This window comes from Kogia breviceps, chromosome 4 (genome assembly GCF_026419965.1).
Source record: "Kogia breviceps isolate mKogBre1 chromosome 4, mKogBre1 haplotype 1, whole genome shotgun sequence".
Classification (NCBI taxonomy): domain Eukaryota; kingdom Metazoa; phylum Chordata; class Mammalia; order Artiodactyla; family Physeteridae; genus Kogia; species Kogia breviceps.
The window spans coordinates 105,743,597-105,766,042 of NC_081313.1; the positions used below are offsets into that span (position 1 = coordinate 105,743,597).

Here is a 22,446-nt window from a genome sequence, read left to right on the forward strand (position 1 = left end):
TGTTAAAGCCTCTCAGCGTGAAGGATCGCTCTATCTGGTGCAGTCCCCTTCTCTTACTGCTGAGCCTTCAATCAATCAACAACTCTTTATTGAGCTACTACTAAATGCTCAATGCAGTGCCCCATCTAGCCTCTGTATTCAGGCGCCTTTCTAAGTGCTGCACGTGGATTCAGAGGGGTGTGGATGATTTAGATGAATCAGAGACCTTGAACCAGTCCTGAAGGGCGGAAGGGATTTGTTTGGCTGAGGAAGAGCAAGGTCATTTTAAGACAAAGAAATAATGACTTAAAAGTAAGGAAGGGGACAATGAAAAGGTACTGAGATGGGTTAGAGAAATAAGAAAAATTAAATTAGAACAAAGAGTAGATTTTCCTCCAGATTCTCAAATGAGGAAACATTGCAGCTAAAAGAAAATCTACTCTTACAATTTTCCATAAGGTTTGTCAATTAGTAGACTGTCAACTTTAACACACATGCATAGTAATCTAGTGTCTTTACTGTAACCAAAATGTTTATAGAATTATTAATATTCTGTAATATTCTTTTACTTTGATCATCTTGGTTATCTTAGATACATGCACTTAGATTACTGATGGATATTTAGGTAGAAAATTTTAGGACAAAGAGTAGAAGTTAAAAACTGGAATACCCACTGAAGTGCTGGAATTTACCATTTGGAAATCCACAGACACAGGTTCAATCCCCAAATACCTATATATATCATATGTTTTCAGTTTTGATTAGTAATTCACTCATCCATTACTTTAACCACCGAGACAGTTTCACGTTCATAAGAAACATAAATCACTTTATGTACTGTGTGTCCACATGTGCCTGAGGGAAAATGAACTTCATGGTGTAAATCCTAACTTTCTGCTCTCGTACCACTGAATCCTGCAAAACTGGGGCAAGGACTGACTACACCTAACTGTTTAGAGTCCCTGAAAACACACATCTACCTCCAAAGCTTCCAACACCAGGTATTTACTTATCTGTGAGATTATTCTTGATTTAATCTGTAGTCCTTTGGTTAATGGAGGTTGTCTCCTATTAAAAAGTGCTTGACTTTGTTTAGGCCGTTTTTACTCCAGTGTAGATACATTCATGGCTCTTCCCCTTAGAGGAGAGGGGCACAGAAAAGCAAGTCAAGGAGTGGGGAGTGACAGCTGGGGTAAAGGTGGAGACAGGCTTTGCACTTCTCACAGTTTGCTCAGGACTCTCCTTGTTCTATAACACATGATGATTTCTTAAATCTACCTGTACAAAAAGTCCTATGTTACTTAATAACAGTCTCCAGTCAAGCCTGTTTCATTTGGCTTTGACTTGCAATGCTTTTGTCTTACTGGAAATGGTTGTCCTTCTTGTCAGGGAAAATTAGGGATGTTTGGAGAAAAAGACCTAGAGAAATAGATTAGATGATCTTGTTGGGTCTACTTTTAAAAACTTCCTCGAGGTCAAACACTGGACAAGAAGATTCCCCCTGGAAATAGCAGTCTAGATCAGGGATCCTTAATCTTTTTGAAAAAGTTTGGACTTTTGACAATTTCTCCTTTATGCATAAAATGTTTTGTAGCATGAACTACCTGTAAGTATAAGTACACATGAATTTTGTTTTGAGGCTTTTGTTTTGAGATATTTTGGACTCTTGAAATTATTGGAATCATATATGGGAGGCTGATGGTCAACAAATATCACTGTTCTAACCCAAGATGTTCACCCCCTAAAGGCTGACTTCGGGGAGATTATGCAGCCACGTGTGACTTAGGAGCCATGGTGGTTTTTCTTGTTTGTTTGTTTTTCTGTGGTACGCGGGCCTCTCACTGTTGTGGCCTCTCCCGTTGCGGAGCACTGGCTCCGGACGCCCAGGCTCAACGGCCATGGCTCACGGGCCCAGCCGCTTCGCGGCATGTGGGATCTTCCCGGACCGGGGCACGAACCCGTGTCCCCTGCATCGGCAGGCGGACTCCCTACCACTGCGCCACCAGGGAAGCCTCCATGCTGTTTTTGAACAGAGCAACATTTATTTATATCAGAGGTCCATGCCAGGGTCCTAAGGTTCAAAGGATGGTATGAACAATTATAGGAACTGAATAAATGTTTTGTTTTTATGGCTGGTTCCATTTACCACCAGATGGCTCTATTGTATCGTCAGGAAATGCACATATGTATAAAATTGGTGGGCTCCTAAACCAAAGGGGAAATAAAGCAGCAGGGTTTTTTTTTTTTTTTAATATGTAGGAACACAGTTCTTTTTTTCCTGTGGGGTTAATTGGAAGCAGCTGCAGCAGCCTGAACTTTCACAAGAAGACAGGACACATCCAAGGAAGCTATAGGAACATCATAATCCTAGCACATATGAGGTTTTCCTTTGAAGTTTTCATATTGCTGTATCTTTATTAATTAATTGTCTCAATGGCCAAAGAGTAGTCAGGAAGTGCTCTAGTCTCAGTAATGCTGGTAACTGGTATTCTCATACCAACTTTGCACATTTTTCTGCTTGTACATGAGAAAGAGCAACTTAATTTTGAGAGGGAAAGTCTACACATCTGCTGATTTGAGTCATATTAGCCACGTTCTGGGGAAGAAGGATCTGATTCTAAACCATGTAGTATCTTTGCTTTAATTAAACTTGTGATAAGAAGGTGACAGTCAAAGGAAACAAGAGCTTCTCTGAATTCAAATGACTATGACCCCCAAGATAGGTGAATGTTAAAAATGTAGGCATTCTAGATGACATCTCTTATTGGGAATGTGAAATTTTGGTTCTAACCTCTTGAAGAAAAGCTCTGTTTGTATCAGGAATAAAAGTTGCAGACTAACCAAATTTCAACATGGATATTTTATTCTACCTTTCTAAAGCTGTTCATTGCTCGTTAATATGCATTTTTTTTACTCTGCCTTTAGACTCTAAACTGTTAAATAACACTATTGTTTTTGTAACATTTCATTGTTTTATTGCTATGTTGAAGAAGAAAAGGAGATGATTTGTGTGAGTTTATTAAGACTGTCCTTAGTCCCCAGAGTTGTTTGAGATGCACTCAGGAAACTACCCATGTCAAAAAGTAATACTTGATTATTGTTTTAAAGAAAGAGTCCCTGGAAACCAGACAGATGGAGTTTACTTTGGCACAGCTCGAGGCCTTGGAGATTTGCCTGAAGGAAGCAGAAGAAAAGGCTAAAGTCTTATCCGAACAGGTAATACCTGTCACTGGGACTGGAAATATATGTTCCTCAGTGTGCAGTAGAGCAAGGAAAATCTAAATACGTGTTTTAACCTCTGAACCTAATGACACACACACACACACACACACACACACACACACACACACACACACACACACACACACCCCATTTCATTCATTTTAGTTATAACAATCATTACTTTAATCTGTATGGACCTTTTCAGCCTTTAAAACTCCTCTTAGATTTACATTTTGATTTTCATTAGCCACAGCCCATGAGTTAGGAAAGCCATCTTTAAGCAAGTAGATTTCTGAATAAGTGAAACATATATGCATTATAAACAGATAAGCCCCAAAGTAAGATAAAACCTATAGGAACTACACCCTAGCAACTTTCTCCAATTATGTGAAGAAGGATCGTTTTTCAAATCCTGGCATCCCTCTTGGGCTGTGACACTCACAGGAGCAAAGCAAGTCATAGGGGGAGCGTAGCCTCTACGGGCCGTCGGGTTGCCTCATAGGTCAGGTCATCTGCCTACACACCAGGTCTCCAATTGCAGAGACACGGAGTATGGCTATCAGTAAAGCTCAGGCCATTTCCCAATACAATTACACTTTGCAAACAGTATAGTGTACATGGTACAAATCCTTCTGTTACCATTGCCCTTGCCCCTGGGCAGGGGGGCTTGGCAGAGGGCAAAGCTGCCAGGAGTGTGGGTCCTCCCACAGCACAGGGCACCAGTGCTCACTGTTGGTGGCAGTCAGTGGAGGAAAAGGACACAGACCCTGAGATGTTATAAACATTGATTGATTTGTCATGGATTGAGACATTTTGCAAATAAATGTTTAGAAACTTTTGAAAAACAATTTTGAGTTTTTAATAAGAAAGGTCTGTATAGCAAAAGTTGAGTGCATCAGAATTTTATAAGAATTTTTGCAGAGACATGGGGGGAAAATATGCTTGTGTTATGAGAAAAAGAAGTACATGTAACATGTATTGTAGGGATACATGCACAAATGGTCTCCATTTTTTTTTCTCAGCTTACCAAAAAAGTACATCTCTTACTTTGGGATGTGTTTATTGCTGACTACCTAAATGTGATAGACACAAGGGATAACGGGGGGGCCTTCTGTCAATTAACAAAAGCATGGTGCCCTAGGCCCAGACCCACTGGGGAAAGATTCCATCTCACCCATGTGCCATAACGCTGGCTTGCCAACTCATCTTTTCTTTAAAACAACAGAAAAAGCAAGCTTCAAACTGTGGCAAAATTTGAATTACAAATAATATAATGATAAACATGAGGTACCATTTCAAAGCATAAAAGCTAAGGATTTCAGAGTATGCAAACTTGGAAGAAATTCTGAACGGCTAACTAAAAGAGGGCACCCTTGCTGGTATTAGGTTACACTGAGAAGATGTATGCTTATTTTGTAATGAACGTCTTAATGATTTAAATCAGTAAAATTCAGTTCACCCATAAAAGTCCTCATCCCTTTTGTTCTTTATAAAATGTTTTTATCCAACGCAAATAGCCCCTAATATTTAAGATTCTTAACTGGATGATCCCTTTATGTAACATCAAACAATTAGATACTTCTTTTCAGTGTTTAGCAGATTAATTACATAAAATGGAAACTCAATTTCACTCAACTTCTTTGTAACTATCGTGAGTAAGATGTTAGTTAGCTGTTTGAGGGAAGAAAGATAGATAAACAAAGTTTTTCTACCCAAGTAGCTCACAACCAAAAGAATCACTGTAGGGCCTGGAGAGTGAAAATAGTAGGTGTTTGTATGGTTCCCAGATAGACTGCAGCATAGTATTAAGTTGCAGGATCTGTGTGTTATTTTCCTGAAGTACTGCCCCTGGAGTTGCCAAATTTGCAGATAACCAAGGCAATTTAATTGGAAGTTGGCAACGGTGTGAGCAAAAGGAGAATATTACGTGCGAAGAAAAGCACATTACAGGCATTTGCAATGTTACATTTTTAATTAAGCTGAATATTTTATTAGATTTGGCTGTCTCCACTGTTACTGTTGAAATAGGTTAATCAAATATAGACACTGTTCTCAGAGGATTTAATCCTGAAATTTTTGCTTTCTCCAGTGTTTCAGTTTAGTCTTATTCTTGAAGAGATAAAAACTGTAACGACACTCCGCTCCCCGCTCTTTTTAAATTCAGTAGATGATTTAAAAAATGTGATGGCAGAAGGACAGGGAAAAGTAAGGGGAGCAAATAGCCTTTCTTAAAGCTAAGAAAGGAGAATATTTCTGAATGGGACACCTATCTCAAACAAACATTTGTCCACTGGGTGCCACTGCCTTCCTTACTAGGCTGGCCCACTTTGTGGTTGCAAAAAGAGAAACTGTCTTTAGTGGTCCAGACAATGATGGGTGTGTGTGTGTGTGTGTGTGTGTGTGTGTGTGTGTGTGTGTGTGTGTGTGTGTGTGTGTGAAGGAGTATTTTTTCCTGTTTAAGTGTATACATGTTAAGGCTTTTTTTTTTCTAACTTCTTTATTGGAGTATAATTGCTTTACAATGGTGTGTTAGCTTCTGCTGTATAACAAAGTGAATCAGTAGTTTCTGCTGTATAACAAAGTGAATCAGTTATACATATACATATGTCCCCATACCTCTTCCCTCTTGCGTCTCCCTCCCTCCCACCCTCCCTATCCCACCCCTCTAGGTGGTCACAAAGCACAGAGGTGATCTCCCTGTGCCATGCGGCTGCTTCACCCTAGCTATCCACCCTACATTTGGTAGTGTATATATGTCCATGCACTCTCTCACTTCGTCCCAGCTTACCCTTCCTCCTCCCCGTGTCCTCAAGTCCATGCTCCAGTAGGTCTGCATCTTTATTCCCGTCCTGCCCCTAGGTTCTTCATGACCATTTTTTTTTTTTTAGATTCCATATATATGTGTTAGCATACCGTATTTGTTGTTCTCTTTCTGACTTACTTCACTCTGTATGACAGACTCTAGGTCCATCCACCTCACTACAAATAACTCAATTTCGTTTCTTTTTATGGCTGAGTTGAGGCTTCTTTTAAATACCATTAATTTAGGATTTGTCACAAAGACAGTGGGAATGCTAGCTGGCTTTCACTGGTAATCCAAATCATTTTGTCAGATGGGCGGCCTGGTGGGCTAGAAACAAGTGGGAAGAGGAGAGGAAATGTCGAGGACAAAGATTTGTGCTGGAACTAAGGAGTGGAAGCTCATGGTACTGTCAACCAGTGGGTCCTGCCTTTGCAAAACGGCTAAATTTTGACATTAGCTGAATTCTTACCTCCTAGCTCTGCCTCTTAGTGATGCACATAGAACTAACCCAGATAGATGCCTCGGGGTTCATCTACACTAAACGCCTGTTGGTCCTGGGCCTCAGGTTACTTAAACTGAACCTTTCTAGGGTCGCTTCCAGTAAGGTTTCTGTTGGCTCACTAGGCAAAAGAAGGAACTTAGTGAGGAAATAAGGAGAGTGTGGTGCTTCCTCTCTGAGGTCACAGACTTCTTTGTTGGATTCCCTTAGCTAACAATTATTCTTTATTTCTCTGCAGCCATGCCACTAGTGTCAAAATAAAAGAAATATGACATCAGGATAACTTGCAATTAATACTTTTTTTTTTGTATTTTTTTGTTTGTTTGTTTGTTTTCTGTACACGGGTCTCTCACTGTTGTGGCCTCTCCCGTTGTGGAGCACAGGCTCCGGACGCGCAGGCTCAGAGGCCATGGCTCACGGGCCCAGCCGCTCCGCGGCATGTGGGATCTTCCTGGACGGGGGCACGAACCCGTGTCCCCTGCATTGGCAGGCGGATTCTCAACCACCGCGCCACCAGGGAAGCCCTGCAATTAATACTTTTAATCTGGGCTGTTCACAGCTCTAAGAAGTAAGTTTGCACAAGTCAGCTGGCCTGAGTGAGAAAGGGACATAAGAATCCATCTCTTTTCCTGGGTAATAATTGTAGATAATTCAAAACATTGCCAAGTTTTGCTAAAGAAAATACTTGATTATATTTCCTGCAGGTTAAGACCCGTGGGGGAAAATGCCTGGAAATTAGGTAGTAGAGAAAGGACTAGAAGGAGGCACAGGAAAGAAGGAAAAGAGTCAAGAGGAGGAAAAAAGAAGAGTGAAAAGGTTTGAGGGGCAAGTTATAAAAAGGCAGTTTTTGCCTGTGTGCTGGCTTCTATCCCCAGTGCACACGGGAGGGACAAAGAAAGGGGCTCCGGGGGTTGCAGCTGATGACCATATGTAAGCAAAGAGATTGCACAGCTTTTGTGCTAAGAGAGTGTCAGGAGAAGCCACAGTGTCACAGTGGAGCACAGATCCAGAGAGCCACCAGTGCAGGGGGACACGGGAGGCCACTTCCTGAGACGTTTCCTCCGGGAGCAGTGTCGGCCCAGTGTGTCTCAGTCATCACCAGCCTCTGGTTCCCAGCTCCCAGCAGCAGACCCAGGAGAGCTCCGGCTTTGTTTCTGCTCCAGGACTTGCTAGCTTTATGACCTTGGGCAGTTCACTTAGTCTCTCTGAGTCACAGCAGTCTCATGTAGAAGAGGGTGAACACACTGGTTTCATAGGGCTGTAGTGAGGATTGAACGGGATGAGTGTATCTGGTTCCTAGTAGGTTCTCGATTAATGTTAATTTATCTCTACCGCTGCTAGTGGTCATAACAGAACTGTATTTTCTGAGTCATATGTCATGGGCTTGTGTGTGTGCGCATGTAAGTTTCCTTTTCTACTGATGTCTCTCAAAGTGTTTGAAAGACACCCAGATCGCAACACAGTGGTTCTTCTCCAGTGCTCACAATCTCAGAGTCTTTCAGCCAGGAAAGGTCCCCTTCCTACCCCAGCTCCCTTGCCCTAGCTGGCTTTTTTACCACCCAGCTTTCTCTTCTCTTCTTCCTCAGCTCCTCATTTGGTAAAGGGACTTTAGTACTTTAACCTTCTTTCTGTTTCATCTCTTAAATCTTCTGTTTCTGCCCATCCTCTGTTTTTGCCAAGATTGGGAGCTGAATTGCCCATTCAGCTCTGGTATCTGGTCTTTTCAGAGTTTGGAGGAAACTGGGGAGTGAGGGGAATCTGTGGTCATTTTCTCACCAAGGAGGTGAATCCAGTAACAATTATGTAGTCAGAATTAGCTTCAGGCATCTTTCAGATACCATACCTAGCAAAACATTAGTTATATATTAAGTGTGGCATATACACTAGCTGTGAAAGAGATGTCATTATTTGAAGCAGGAGCTAGGAGGTGGGAAGCTTGGTGTGCAACTTGATCTTTTTTTTCTACCAACTGTTTTTCCCAGGTGGGTATAAGACATAGACAAGACACAGCAAGGGGACCCTGATGGTCTTTGGAGCATAAAAATAATTTTGCCCTTTTTGTTTTCATAAAGAGAGATTTATTGGTGACATTCAAAGTGCTGAGAAATTTCAATGGAGAAGAACATGTTAGTTTTATTTCTCAACTTTTGAGAAAAGCACATGGGAGTCTTTTTCTTACTTCTTAGTCATAGCTCATATGCCAGTTAGGCATAGTTTCCCCCTTACCTGATGAGAGAGACATTTCCGAAAGCCCCAAATAAAACTAGTAACAGCGGCTTCCTGTATCCTCACTCTTTACTGAACTGGACCAATTATGTTATATTCCAAGACAATTCCTTTCCCTTTCTTTTTTCCCCTGGGATCTCCCTAAGGTTCTCTTCCATCTTAAAGAATAGCAGAAGCAATAATGGAGACAAAGCATGAAAGGGGGTGTAGTGGGGTGGTGGCTAAGTTCACATCCTACAGGGATTCAGGCCTGGTACCAGACCCCTGCAGTGTATTTCCAATGGCAGGCAGAGTAGAGAAACTGACATTCATTAAGCACCTATAGTGTTCCAGGTACCGTGCTTCGATTGACAGACATTTCATTTGATCCACAGGGAACCCTATTATTATAATCCCCATGAGGAAAATGAGACTCAAAAATGTTAAGCCATTTTCCCAAGGTCATACAGTTAATAAACAGTGAGGCTGATATTAGAACATAAATATTTTTAAAATTCAAAGACCCTGTTCTTAAGAATGTGTGGTCATAGGTCAAAGCCATTTAAAGAAGTTTCCTACTCAAGTAGCACTGAACAAAAAGAACTCACCCTGGTTCCCAAACTGGAACCTAGAGGCTTGTTAGACAGATTGCTGGGTCCCACCCCCAGAGTGTATGATTCAGTCCATCTGAGGTCAAGAATGTGCATTTCTAACAAGTTCCCACTCTACACTGAAGTGAATTTCCAGCCCTAACCCAAACCAAATGGTGAAGAGGAACCATCACTCTTGCTTTGTGCCCCCCAGCTCCACAGTAACGAAGTGAATCAGTGAGAATTAATCTTGGGTACATAAAACAAATAACCCAAATAAGAGTGGCCTAAACAAGTAATCGAGTACCTCTGGACACAGGGAGCCCAGAACAGGCTCAGGAGCTCTGCAGCTCTCAGAGACCTGGGCTTGGTCTCCATGCATTCACAAACATAGCTTCCATCCTCAGGGTCCAAGAAGTGCCTGCAGTTGCAGCCATTCATGAAGTCAAGTAGCATGAAGATGAAAAAGGCAAGTGCAAAATAGGGATGGACAACTGCCAGCTGAGCAGCCTCTTTGAAGAGCTTTTCTCCAAAACTCACCTAATGAATTCTTACATATGCCTGACCATGATTAATATCATGGGGGCTAGGAAATATGGATTTTTAACTGGGTACATTGTCACCCCAAGAGTATAAGGGTTGTTTTTTTGTTGTTTTATTTTTTTTACTAAGAAGGGGAGAATGGATATTAGGTTATCAAATATCTGCTTTGCTCATCCAACCACTTCACCATACTGTTGCATGTAGTGCTTTGTGTGGTCAAGGTTCTTTTGCATGTAAATATCCAGTTTTCCTAGAACTATTTGTTGAAGAGACGATTTTTCCCCATTGAATGGTCTTGAAAGCCTTGTCAAAAATCAATTACTCATAGATGCATGACCCTATGGACTCTCAATTCAATTCCAATGCTCTATAATGGAATGACTTTCAGCAGTTATTTCTGGTTGTAAATCTCAGGTGAATTTTTGAGGTGGAATTTAGAGTCAGTCTTCTGGGTCCTTTACCAATACTTTCAGTGTGAGAACGATCATGAACCCTCTGACATGTGCAATAGTTTCTGGCCATTGAACGAAGCTTCTAACAGATCTTTTAACTTTAAGACTGGGAAAAGTAAGCAGAAAACTAGAAAGACAAAAGACTAGTATGTTTGAGTCTAATAACCAAAATTTATTCATCATTTTGTACCTAAGGCTCTAAAATAAACTCCCATTATTTGAGTCTTAGTGTTCAATCTACGTTTTCTTTAAGTTTAGGAATAGAAAGAATATAGCTCTTCAGCAAATTTTTAGATGTTGAATATGTGTGTGAGTAGCTAAAAGTGATTTGATACATATTGAGATTGCCACCAAAAATGTTCTGGTTCTTTTTCCATTGTTTAAATGCAACAGTGAATCCCTTGATGTCAAGTTTATTTGAAATAAGTAATGTGCCCTTGGTAGGAGTATTCATTTCTGCAAACACTCAGAAATTATGCTTGATATGCCAATCTGAAATCATGAGTTTCTGTGAATGAGTTTTTGTTTTCCAATCCGTTTGGAAGTCTACTTTAATGCCACAAAATCACAAGCAGCTTGTTTGACTTGGAATGCGTTTCCTAATCACCATGAAACCAAGCAATTGAGAATTTTGTTAAACAATTTGGTTCTAGTTTATTTTATTGCAGAAGAGTTCCCTCTTAACACACACACACACACACACACACACACACACACACACACCCTCCTATCTAAGCAGTTGACCATTTTAACCGTCTTACTGGATTGTTGCACACCAACTGGGAACCTCAGAGAATGTTAAGGAAAGAATACAAGTTGGTGAAGAGATGTGTTGTTTTGAGTAGAGTCGAGCACAATGACAAATGGGCTTCTGTTGTCATTGTTGTTACAGGCGGGATGCGTGGACTTCTGGCTTGTTACATAACTAAAGACTTCCTTTTGCTTGTAAATGTCAAGATCAAACAGAGGTCAGTTTTAAATAGCTGACCCAGTGCTAATAAATGTGACTTTCTTGTCTAAGAAAAAGCAAATGCCTTGCCCCTTATAAATCTTGCCTCTGCTGATAAGGGAAGTAGCTTTTTGTATGGGCATAACCTGCATTTTCTTCATAAAATTTTCTCAGAGATGGCAAACTAACTTTCACTTTGCTTAACCTCTACAAGGAAATTAGTAAATTAGGTGTACGCTTTTGTTGAATTATTCATTTATTCATTCAATAAAATATTTATTGAGCCCTTACTGTGAGCCAAGTGTTCTGCAAGGTACTCCTACATGTTAGCTCATGTATTTTTCCCACTGGTCCTGGAAATTTGCATTCCCATTTTACAAACGATGAAAGCTCTTTTGTGGGATTGCAGCCTGCTTGTCTGCTCTTCCTATACATTCTCCCTTAGTTACTTGCCTTTAGAGCACAATCCACCGAGAAGAACCAAGTTTTCATCATTAGTCCTGATCTTCCTCCTGACCCCCGACCTGGATATCCAACTGCCTACTGAATGGGCCCACCAAGGTTCTCAGAGGCAACTCAAACTCTACCTGTCCATTAGCTTCCTGCCCCAAATCTGTTCCTGCTCTCAAATCCCCTAGGCCAGGGAGAGGTGCCACCTGCACCCTCTGGGGCTTATATCAGAAATCTGTGCTGCTTTGATTCTTTCTTCTTTCTCACCCCACACATCCAATTGCTAAGTACTATGAATAATTTCTCTCAAACGGTTCTTCAGTCCATCTTCTTTTCTCTATCTCTACCACCATTACCCTTGTCCAGGCCACCAACTGCAGAAACTTCACCCTACTTTACTTTCATTATGGTCCTTGTTTGATGACACCTCAACACTATAGCCGGAGTGAAGATTCTACAACGCAGACCTCCTATTTCTCCTCGCTTAAATCCTAAATTAGCCCCCTAAATTAACCCCCTGTCAGGATCAAATATATACCTCTTAACAGATTTTATAATCTCTGTGGTCTAATCCGCTACTTATTTCTCCAGTTTTATCTTGTACCACTCCCAGCATATTACTATGACACCACTTTCAATTTCTTGAAAGGAATGTATTCTCTTACTTTCTTATCTATAAAAAACCAAAAGGCCTTGTTCCTTACAGTCAAGTTTTAATTAATGCATCCCTTTCCCTCTACTTTGCAGAGAATTTCTCTGCTCTGTTTCCACCACCTCCTCTCTTTCCCTTTTCCATTAACCAACAAAACCCAACAAACTTCTCCCTTCAGATCTTCAATTAGAAGCACTAACTCCAAAATGCTTTTCTTCCTCTTTCAAGTTTGAGTTAGATGTCCTTACTAGGTGCTCTCATAATCCTTCTCCCATTTTACCACCTTCCCCACCCCACCCCCACTAACTGGAATGGTCTATATCTCCCATTACACCATATGTTCCATGGAATAGAAGTACAGACAGTGATTTCCCTGAGGTCTCAAATCAAGTTAGGATTCAGCCAGTCATCTCTCTGATGTCAAAGCTATGCTCTTTCCATTATAACAACTGGAGTTGATCCTATAGGCAATGGGGAGCCATTAAAGGGTTTGAAGTGTATTCAGATTTGCCCTCAGACAGAAAACTCTGTGTCTACTGAGAACAGATTTATTAGGAGACCAGAGTCAGGCATATCATGTGTCAGGGCTTGCAAAATTCCGGTTTAGAAATGATAAGTGCCTATTAATAGTGAAGAAAAGAAAGAGACAAGAAATATTTACAAGATGGTTTGGTAATTAATTAAATGGAAAAGTAGTATTCAAGACTGATCCCAACCATCACATCAAAAAGAATAAAATATCTAGGAATAAACCTACCTAAGGAGGCAAAAGACCTGTACTCTGAAAACTATAGTGAAGAAAATCAAGACAACAAAAACAGATGGAAAGATATACCGTGTTCATGGATTAGAAGAATCAATATTGTTAAAATGACCGTATTATCCAAGGCAATCTACAGATTCAGTGCAATCCCTATCAAATTACCAATGGCATTTTTTCACAGGACTAGGACAAAAAATTTTAAATTTGTATGGAAACACAGGAAGTCCCAAATAGGCAAAACAATCTTGAGAAAGAAGAACAGAGCTGAAGGAATCAGCTCCCTTACTTCAGACTGTACTAGAAAGCTACAGCAATCAAAACAGTATGGTTTGAAAGCCCAGAAATAAACCCATGCACTATGATCAGTTAACCTATGACAAAGGAGGCAGGAATATACAACAGAGAAAAGACAGTCTCTTCAATTAGTGGTGCTGGGAAAACTGGACAGCTACATGTGTAAAAGAACAAAATTAAAGCATTCTGTAAAACCATATACAAAATTAAACTCAAAGTGGATTAAAAACCTAAATGTAAGACCAGATCAATTTCCAAAATATACAAACAGCTCATACAGTTCAATATCAAAAAAACCCCAACTCAATCAAAAAATGAACAGAAGACCTAAATAGACATTCCTCCAAAGAAGACATACATATGGGCAACAGGCACGTTAAGAGATGCTCAAAGCTGCTAATTATTAGAGAAATGCAAATTCTGATCTCACACCGATCAGAACAGCCATCATCAGAAAGTCTACAAATAATAAATGCTGGAGAGAACGTGGAGAAAAGGGAACCCTCCTACACTGTTGGTGGGAATGTAAATCGGTGCAACCATTATGGAGAAAAGAATGGAGGTTCCTTAAAAAACTAAAAATAGAGTTGCCATATGATCCAGCAATTTCACTCCAGGGCATACGTATATCCAGAAAAGATGAAAACTCTAGTTCAGAAAGATACATGCACCCTTATGTCCATAGCAGCACTATTTCCAATAGCCAAGACATGGAAGCAATTTAAATGTCCATCGACAGATGAATGAGTAAAGAAATAAAGAAGACGTGATATATATACACACACACATATGATACATATGATATATAAGATGTGATATATATACATAGGAATATTACTCAGCCATAAAATTGAATGAAATAATGCCATTTGCAGCAACACAGATACACCTAGACATTATCAAACTAAGTGAAGTAAGTCAGATAGAGAAAGACAACATCATATGATATCACTTATACATGGAATCTTTAAAAAAATGATTCAAATTAACTTATTTACGAAACAGAAATAGACTCAGAGACATTGCAAACAAACTTATGGTTAACAAAGGGGAAAGGGGGGGAGGGATAAATATATATATATACTTCAATTAAAAAAAAAAGACTGATCCCAAGTTTCAGGTGACCAGATGATCTGTGGTCACCCCAGTTATCTTATGTTTGACTCATTAGATGTTAAAGGTGACATTTCCTATGGAAGGCTCCATGTAGGCTCAGTGTACCCCATGTATGCCCTGGACTCTTCTCAACGCTCTGTAATTTGGATTTCTTCATTTAAGTCTTCTGAATATTTCAGTCCTTTGATACATCAGACCCTTAACCTATTTCTTAGAAATAGTTTTCCTTCTTCCCATTTTTCAGTGCCTGGGGCTTCAAGAAGAAAATTCTAGATGACCATGTGTTTTGTATGAAGATCTCATTTATTAGCTTCAGGAACAGTTTAGTATTTAAATTTAGAGTTGTATAAATATGAGTCTCTTGCAGTTACTGAATGGATGTATAGTGACAGGCTGTCCCTGATACCCTTTAGGGGATATCCAAGTCAAAACTGTTTACATAATAATACTAATAGTTTATTGACCTTTTCTGCTATCATTCTTTCACATGTAGACAGAGAAGTTTTCTAGATGTTACATAAAAGATAACACAGATCAGGTATGAGAATCCAGCTGTCCTCTATTAAACGGGACACTAAGGAGATTTGAGGAGAAAGAAAAACCCATGAAAGAAACTCAAGGATAGCAGAATGCATATACCACAAGCCAGAGAGTGGAGAGTCGGTTCTGTGAGTCCTGCCAGCAGGGCAAGCCTTTGCCCTGTTCCACAAAAGTGCTCTGAGAATGTAACAGGGAAGAGCCAAATCTGACTACATGTTGGATATGTTTATTTCACTTTAACCTTTATTTACCATTGCTTTTGTTCACTAAAAGGATACTGTCTCTACATAATGTCCTGCCTCCGGGAACCCTGCTCCTCTGTCTGAATGTTAAACCAAAGTGTCTTTGTTCAGGGAAACATCCAGACCCTGTCCACTTGTAGATGGATGCAAGAAAAGAAAATAACACATCCCCTCCTGGAGGCTGGCCATTCATTCCAGGGGATATTTGCAAAACTCATGGCCTTTTTACTTTACCTCCTCATCTCCTCCCCCTCTCTGTGCTATAAAAGAAACTGGCATCCAAACTCTGATAAGATGGTTATTCTGAGACTTTAGTCTGCTGTCTTCTCAGTCTGCCAGCTTTCCGAATAAAGTCGTATTCCTTGCCTCAACGCCTCGTCTCTGATTTACTGGCCTGTTGTGCGGTGAGCAGAGCAAGCTTGGATTCGGTAGCAAGAATGGACCAGAACTTAAAGGGACCAGCTGTACCTGAGGAATGGGTCCTAGGCCTCTGCAGTTGTTGGCTTTAATTTCTTAGAACCTGATACTATTGCTTTTTGACTTTTATAACCAAACACTTTATCTTTACATGAAAGTCAGTGATTAATTGCCTCACCTTTTCCCATGTCCCACTTCTCTCTGGTATATTTATCTATTCATATGGCCCAGAGGACTTATTTGAAGATTAAAGGCGTCTTAGAAATCTCTATGTCTGGATCCCTAACTTTATATTTCAACTATTGATTGACTTTTTGGTGAATATTTCTATTTTCAGTCAGAGCTTAAATGTTTCTTCATTACTCAGAGTTCCCTGCTTCCTCCCACCCCAATTTGGGGGTGTGATGGTTAAATTTGGTCCCTTCCAAATTCAAATGTTCAAGTTCTAACTCCTAGGACCTCAGAACACGACTTTATATTTTGCAGATGTAATTAGTTAAAATGAGGACACATTGGAATAAGATGAGCTCCTAATCCAATATGGCTGCATCCATATAAAAGTGGAAATTTGGACACAGACATACAGGGAGAAAGTCATGTGAGGATGAAGTCAGAGACAAAGGTCATGCTTCTAGAAGCCAAGGAATGCCAAAGATTGCCAGCAAGTTGCCCAAAGTCAGAGAAGAGGCATAGAACAGATTCCTCATCACAGCTCTCAGAAGGAACCAACCCTACCGACACTCGATCTTGAACTTCTAGCCTCCAGAACAGTGAGACAATAAATTTATTTTTAAGCCACTCAGTTTGTGGTACTCTTTAAGAGCAGCCCTAGCAAACTAAAACAGGGGGTAACCATGCTTCTAAATTATAGGCCTTTGGAGGTCTATTTTAGGATGTGCATAAACCTAGGAATGGCTGGAAATAACTTGTTAAAGTAGAAATATTAATAAATGTAAAAGCCTGTTTTGTCTAGGATGGGGGTAGCATGAGGAATGGGGGTAGCATGAGGAATTTGTTGTTCATTTATAGCTGTAAAATTGAAATGAGACCAAACCAGTTCTGTGATCTAAAAGTATCTTCAGACATAGGAGTTCCTGCCCATTCCACAGGTAGGATAGGTAATTTTTCCAGTGCTTGCCTTGGTTATTTATTACCAAGGAATTTCATAGCTTGTAGTCCAACACAGCTTGCAAAACTTCTAGCACAAAGGAAGCCTTTGTTTTTCAATGAAGTCACTACTCTCTGTAGCGTGGGCTCTACAAGGGTTGCCAAGACTCAATTTGTTTTTGAGTGACATTGGAAACCTCATCTACAATATTAATTGCTGTGTTTGTGGGCATGGGTTGTGGAGGAGATGATCTAAGAGAACCATCAATAAGAGGAGGTAAACATAACAATTCACATTACTTAATGGGGTGGTTTTAATAATTGTCCTCTGTGATGGATTAGGTGAACTGTGAGAGAAAGAGAAGATTTAAATACACTTGTGGCTTAAACATATGGACGGGTGGTTCCATAAGAGAGGGAAATCTGGGGAAGGTATAGAATATAAGGAGTTTATTCTGAATACATTAATTCTTTTTTAAAATTTATTTTATTGAAATATAGTTGATTTACAATGTTGTGTTAATTTCTGCTGTACAGCACAATGATTCAGTTATACACATATATACAGTCTTTTCCATATTCTTTTCCATTATGGCTTATCCCAGGACATTGAATATAGTTCCCTGTGCTATACAGTAGGGCCCTGTTGCTTATCCATTCTATATATAATAGTTTGCATCTGCTAACCCCAAACTCCCAGTCCATCCCTCCCTCATCTCCTCTCCCCCTTGGCAACCACAAGTCTGTTCTCTATATCTGTGAGTCTGTTTCTGCCTTGTAGATAAGTTCACTCATGTCATATTTTAGATTCCACATATAAGTGATACCATATGGTATTTGTCTTTCTCTTTCTTACTTATTCACTTAGTATGATAATCTCTAGGTTCATCCATGTTGCTGCAAATGGCATTGTTTCATTCTTTATTTATGAATATATTAATTCTCAGTGGCCTAGTAAATATTCAAGTGACAATATTAAGTAGGTTGTTGGATATATGTATCCAACAAGCCAAGTGGTTGTATGTAAAAAAAACTGGGAATCATAAACATGTGTATAACTAGTGTTTCAATCATGGCACCTAATGAGATCAGCTAGGACTTTCAGATTTTGATATTTAGAGGAGTAGAAGAGGAGGAAAATCTAGCCAAGGAAACAAAGAATCAGGAAGAAATCCAGAGACTCGTGTCCTCTAAGCAGTAAAAGGAGTGTTTCACAAGGTATGGCATGCTCAAATGTGTAATATTTTACAGGGAGATTGAATAATATGACAAGAAATGTGTCCACTGCATTTGGAAAAATGAGAATCATAGGCAACCTAGGGAAGATCAGTTTCAGGGGAGTAGTGGAAGGCAGAAGGCAATGGAAGAGAGATTAAGAGAGGAAAATAATCCAGAGTAGCCCTCGTCACAGCCACTGGGAAAATTTTCTTTTCTTTTTTGTTCTGTAGCATAAAAAGGAGTTAGGTTAGGAGAGAGGGAGAGAGAGAATTCTGAGAATCTAATTTAAGACTCAGAATTTAGGGGTGCCTCTACTTCTCAGTTACATGAACCAATTATCTTTTTAATCTAAAGCAATTGGCATTAGTTTTCTATAACACAACTGAAATCATCTTGATAAATAGAGAAATAAGTGACATATCCAAAATTAAAACTTAGTACCACCCCTACCAAAGGAATACTCTCTGGCCTTTTTCTTGATTGTGACCATGGAAAAAAAGGACAAAGAAGGCTCCCAGAGGTCAGGAACAGAATCAATCAGATCAGAAACCTCCACTCACCACACTGCCAGGACAGGCCTTAACATTGCTGACTAATATTGATAGAATGTGACATTTGCAATGGCCTACGGCACCTGTAAGTTGTTTCCCTTTTTCCCTTTTTTTAAAAGGTAATAATACTGTGATTGTCCTGTTTTCCCTGTATTTTAGACATATTAGGGAGGGTACATTTAAATTTTGTCTTTAGGTGCCTATCATGATGAGTCATCTGAATTTGATTTAGAGAGATATGTACAAAGTGTGAAGCCAGGTGTAGGAACTCGAGATGACTTTGGGTTACCTCCTTTTGAGAGGGGAAGTGCATTTTTGGATGAATGTAGAATAGATGCATCATATTATGCAGGAGCATTTGAGGAAAAGCACATCCTCATGAACATTAGGATATAATTGTGCTGAACACCCAGAGGGTGAATTTTAATTGGCTTCTGTTTTCATGTTTACCTTTTCTGGAGAGTAGCTCCTTTAGGCTACAATCTTTTAATAATCCTGGGGCTGTCAACCACAGTATTCCTGACTAGAGGGAATGGTCTTTAAGCATATGACTGAGGTCCAGTCAATTATGATATCCCATTTTCCTGACAATAAAGAACAATCCAGGAGTGGCCATACGAACATATACGGGGCCAAAAAAAAGTCCTTTTTCAACTTGTTACTGGAGGACAAATTGTCTTACTATTGAGGACCTGAACCTGGAAGGCGATAGGTAACATCTTCCCCAATGTGTGAAGAAATCTTGTCTGCACTGGGAAATCATGAAGCTAACACATAGGACCAAGATATAGAGGTTAAAAAGAGACAGAATACTAGGATTTCTTTGGAGTCTGTGGAACCTAGTTGTGAGTGAAACAAAAATCTACTTCTGACTCCCCACTTATATAAGCCAATAATGTTTTTCTTTAAAAAAAGAGTGAGAAGATTGTAAGAAAGTGACAACAGTGTGGGTAGGCAATCATTTTAAGAAGTTTGAGTGGGAAAAGAAGCATAGAAATGAGATGATGACTGGAGGAGGAAGTGGGGGAGTGTTCAGCAGATAGCTTTTGTTTATGGGAATTACTATAACATGTTTATATGCTGAGCAGAATCATCCAGAAAGGGTGAGAGAATGAAGAAATGGATGGGGGGGCATGGGCTGTAGAAATTACAGAAGCAAAGGCTTTTGACAGATAGAGGAGATAAGATTCAAAGCCAAGTGAAAGGTTTGGCTTTTGATAGAGGAATATCTTCTCCATTTGTTCAGTAAGAATGCTTTTTCCCTCAACTACCAGAAACCCAATTAAAGTAACATGTTAAGGCCCGCTATCATCGCACATAAGATTAAGTCCAGAGATGGAGCAGGTCCAGGACTGGTTAATTCTACAGCTCAAGAATGTCAGCAAGAACACAGGTGTTATCCAGCCTTTGCTCTACCATCCTCAGTGTTGACTGTGTCTTACCACAATGTCTGCAACAATTCCAAGCATTACATGCAGTCAGAACATCCTGTGAAAAAGAGATGTTCTTCCTCATGTATGTCTTTTAAAAAAATCTGGTAAAGTCCCTCTCCTCAAGCTCCAAGGGCCTTTACTGGATTGCAGGCTCATGCCCAAAACCATTTTTTATGCATGGGAATGAGACCAACAGGGCTGGCTGAGCAATTGTGATTCATTCCCTGGAGCTGGACAAGAGCAAGTTTCCCTAAACACATGGCTGCTGGCTAATCCAAATTGGATGTCTGGTAGTAAGGGATAAATGGGGAAACAACCAATGGGAAACAGATTAGCAGGGCCTGCTGCAGTAAGGTTTAAATACTGGCTGATGAGAAGGTGAGGGAGTAGCCATCTGGCACCTTCTATTTTTTCAGTGAATTATTGATGAGGTGATCATTTGGGGAGAGGGTTGAGGGTGGAATTTTGAAGGGAAAGAAAGCATGAAATGATATTTTTGAGGAAAGAGTAGAGAGTAATAAATAATTATCTCAGAGAAGAGGAAAGCCAATTTACTAGTAGTAAAATATGATATTTTGATGTCAGGGGAATGTACGGTACCTGTCTGAGATTTGAGTTCATTAATTTAAAATTAAACCAATCCAATTTTGTTATTTTTTTCAAATAACATTCAGTGAATGGATGTAATGATGACAATTTTCTGAGAGCTAACTAGAAAGTCATTTTATTTTAAAGGAGGTGAAATTCACACTAATACAATTAACCATTTTAATGGATGCAATTCAGTGGCATTTAGTGTGTTCACAATGTTGTGTAACAACCACCTCTCTCCAGTTTCAACGTTGTTTCATCATCCCAGAAGAATACTTTGTACCCATTAAGTAATGATTCCCCATAATCCCTACCACCCATCCCCTGACAACCGTTAATCTGCTTTCTGTCTCTATGGGTTTATCGATTCTGGATATTTCATACAAAAAGAATCATACAATATGTGACCTTTTGTGTCTGGCTTCTTTCACTTAGCATAATGTCTTCAATGTTCATTCAAGTTATAGCAAGTATCAGTACTTCATTCCTTTTTATGGCTGAATAAAATTTAATTGCATGTATACAACACAATTTGTTTATCTGTTCTTCTGTTAATGGACATTTGGTTTCCACCTTTTAGCTATTAAGAATAATGCTGCTATGAGCACTTGTCTACAAGTTTCTGTGTGGATATATGCTTTCATTTCTCTTAGATACATACCCAGCAGTGAACTTGTTGGACCATATGGTCCATATAGTAATTTTATTTTTAACTCTTTGATGAATGACAAAACTGTTTCCCACAACAGCTATACCATCTTACATTCCCTCTAAAAACGTACAAGCATTCTTATTTCCCTACATCTTCACCAATGCATTCTATTTTTTATTTTTTAAATCATAGACCTATACACACTGTTATATTTAAAATAGATAACCAACAAGGACCTACTATATAGCACAGGGAACTCTGCTCAATATTCTGTAATAACTTAAATGGGAAAAGAACTTGAAAAGAATAGATACATGTATGTGTATAACTGAATCACTTTGCTGTACACCTGAAACTAACATGACAACATTGTTAATTAACTATACTCTAATATAAAATTTTAAATAATCACAGTGGCTATGAAGGAAATGTCATTATGGTTTTGATTTGCATTTTCTTAATTAATGATCAATTATGCTGGATTTTATTAAAATTAGGAAACGTCCATTTTATTCATACAATTATTAATCACAATTGCAGAAATAGATTTATAGTGCCACATATCAATAACAAAATGGGAAGGAAATGAAACATTAGAGTCATCTTGTAAAATTGCAAAGAAACACACATTAGGCTAAAAATCTACAGTTAAACCATGGTTTCACAAGAGATTATTTCATTTCTGCATTTTTGCAATAAGTTATTCCTTATGGTTATTTTTCTCTTTACCAACTTGTCTAGATTTGGCTTCACGTGTAAGAATTTTCTGGTCTTTTTCAAGTTTTAGCCTGCTGATCACTACCTTGCTCTGGTGAATGCCCGTATGAACAGTTGTGCCATTAGTCTTCTCACAATGCACCTGCTTGATGTAGATGACCTATTTTCTTCTGCACACCTGGACTACCTTGCTGATTCGCTAACCTCTGTAGTGTCCTCAAACCACCCAGACCTCGTTGTCCTTGTGGATGGTCATGAGCAGATGTACTTCTGCCACAGCTCCTTGGAAAGCAGGGACGGCATGATCTTCCTGTGCACATGAGGGGACACTGAAGTAATGTTTGTAATTTTTGTTGCCTCCTGAGATCAGGAAGGCATCAAACTTCATGCTAATGACAATCTTGTACCAGGCATGCTTTCAAACATCTCTTCGTGTGTTTGTTGGCCATTTGTATATCTTC

The 22,446-nt window shown here is 39.5% G+C and overlaps 1 protein-coding gene and 1 pseudogene across 1 annotated transcript in view; one reads left to right on the top strand and one right to left on the bottom strand.

The window, feature by feature from the left end:
- CCDC192 (coiled-coil domain containing 192) overlaps positions 1-22,446 on the top strand; it is a 225,681-nt gene that overhangs the window by 31,656 nt on the left and 171,579 nt on the right. Inside the window, exon 2 of the mRNA XM_059062364.1 lies at positions 3,088-3,195. Within this exon, the coding sequence (XP_058918347.1) occupies positions 3,088-3,195 (108 nt within the window). The remainder of the gene's footprint in view (positions 1-3,087; positions 3,196-22,446) is intronic.
- LOC131755316 (ribosomal protein uL24-like pseudogene) lies at positions 21,945-22,373 on the bottom strand (annotated as a pseudogene).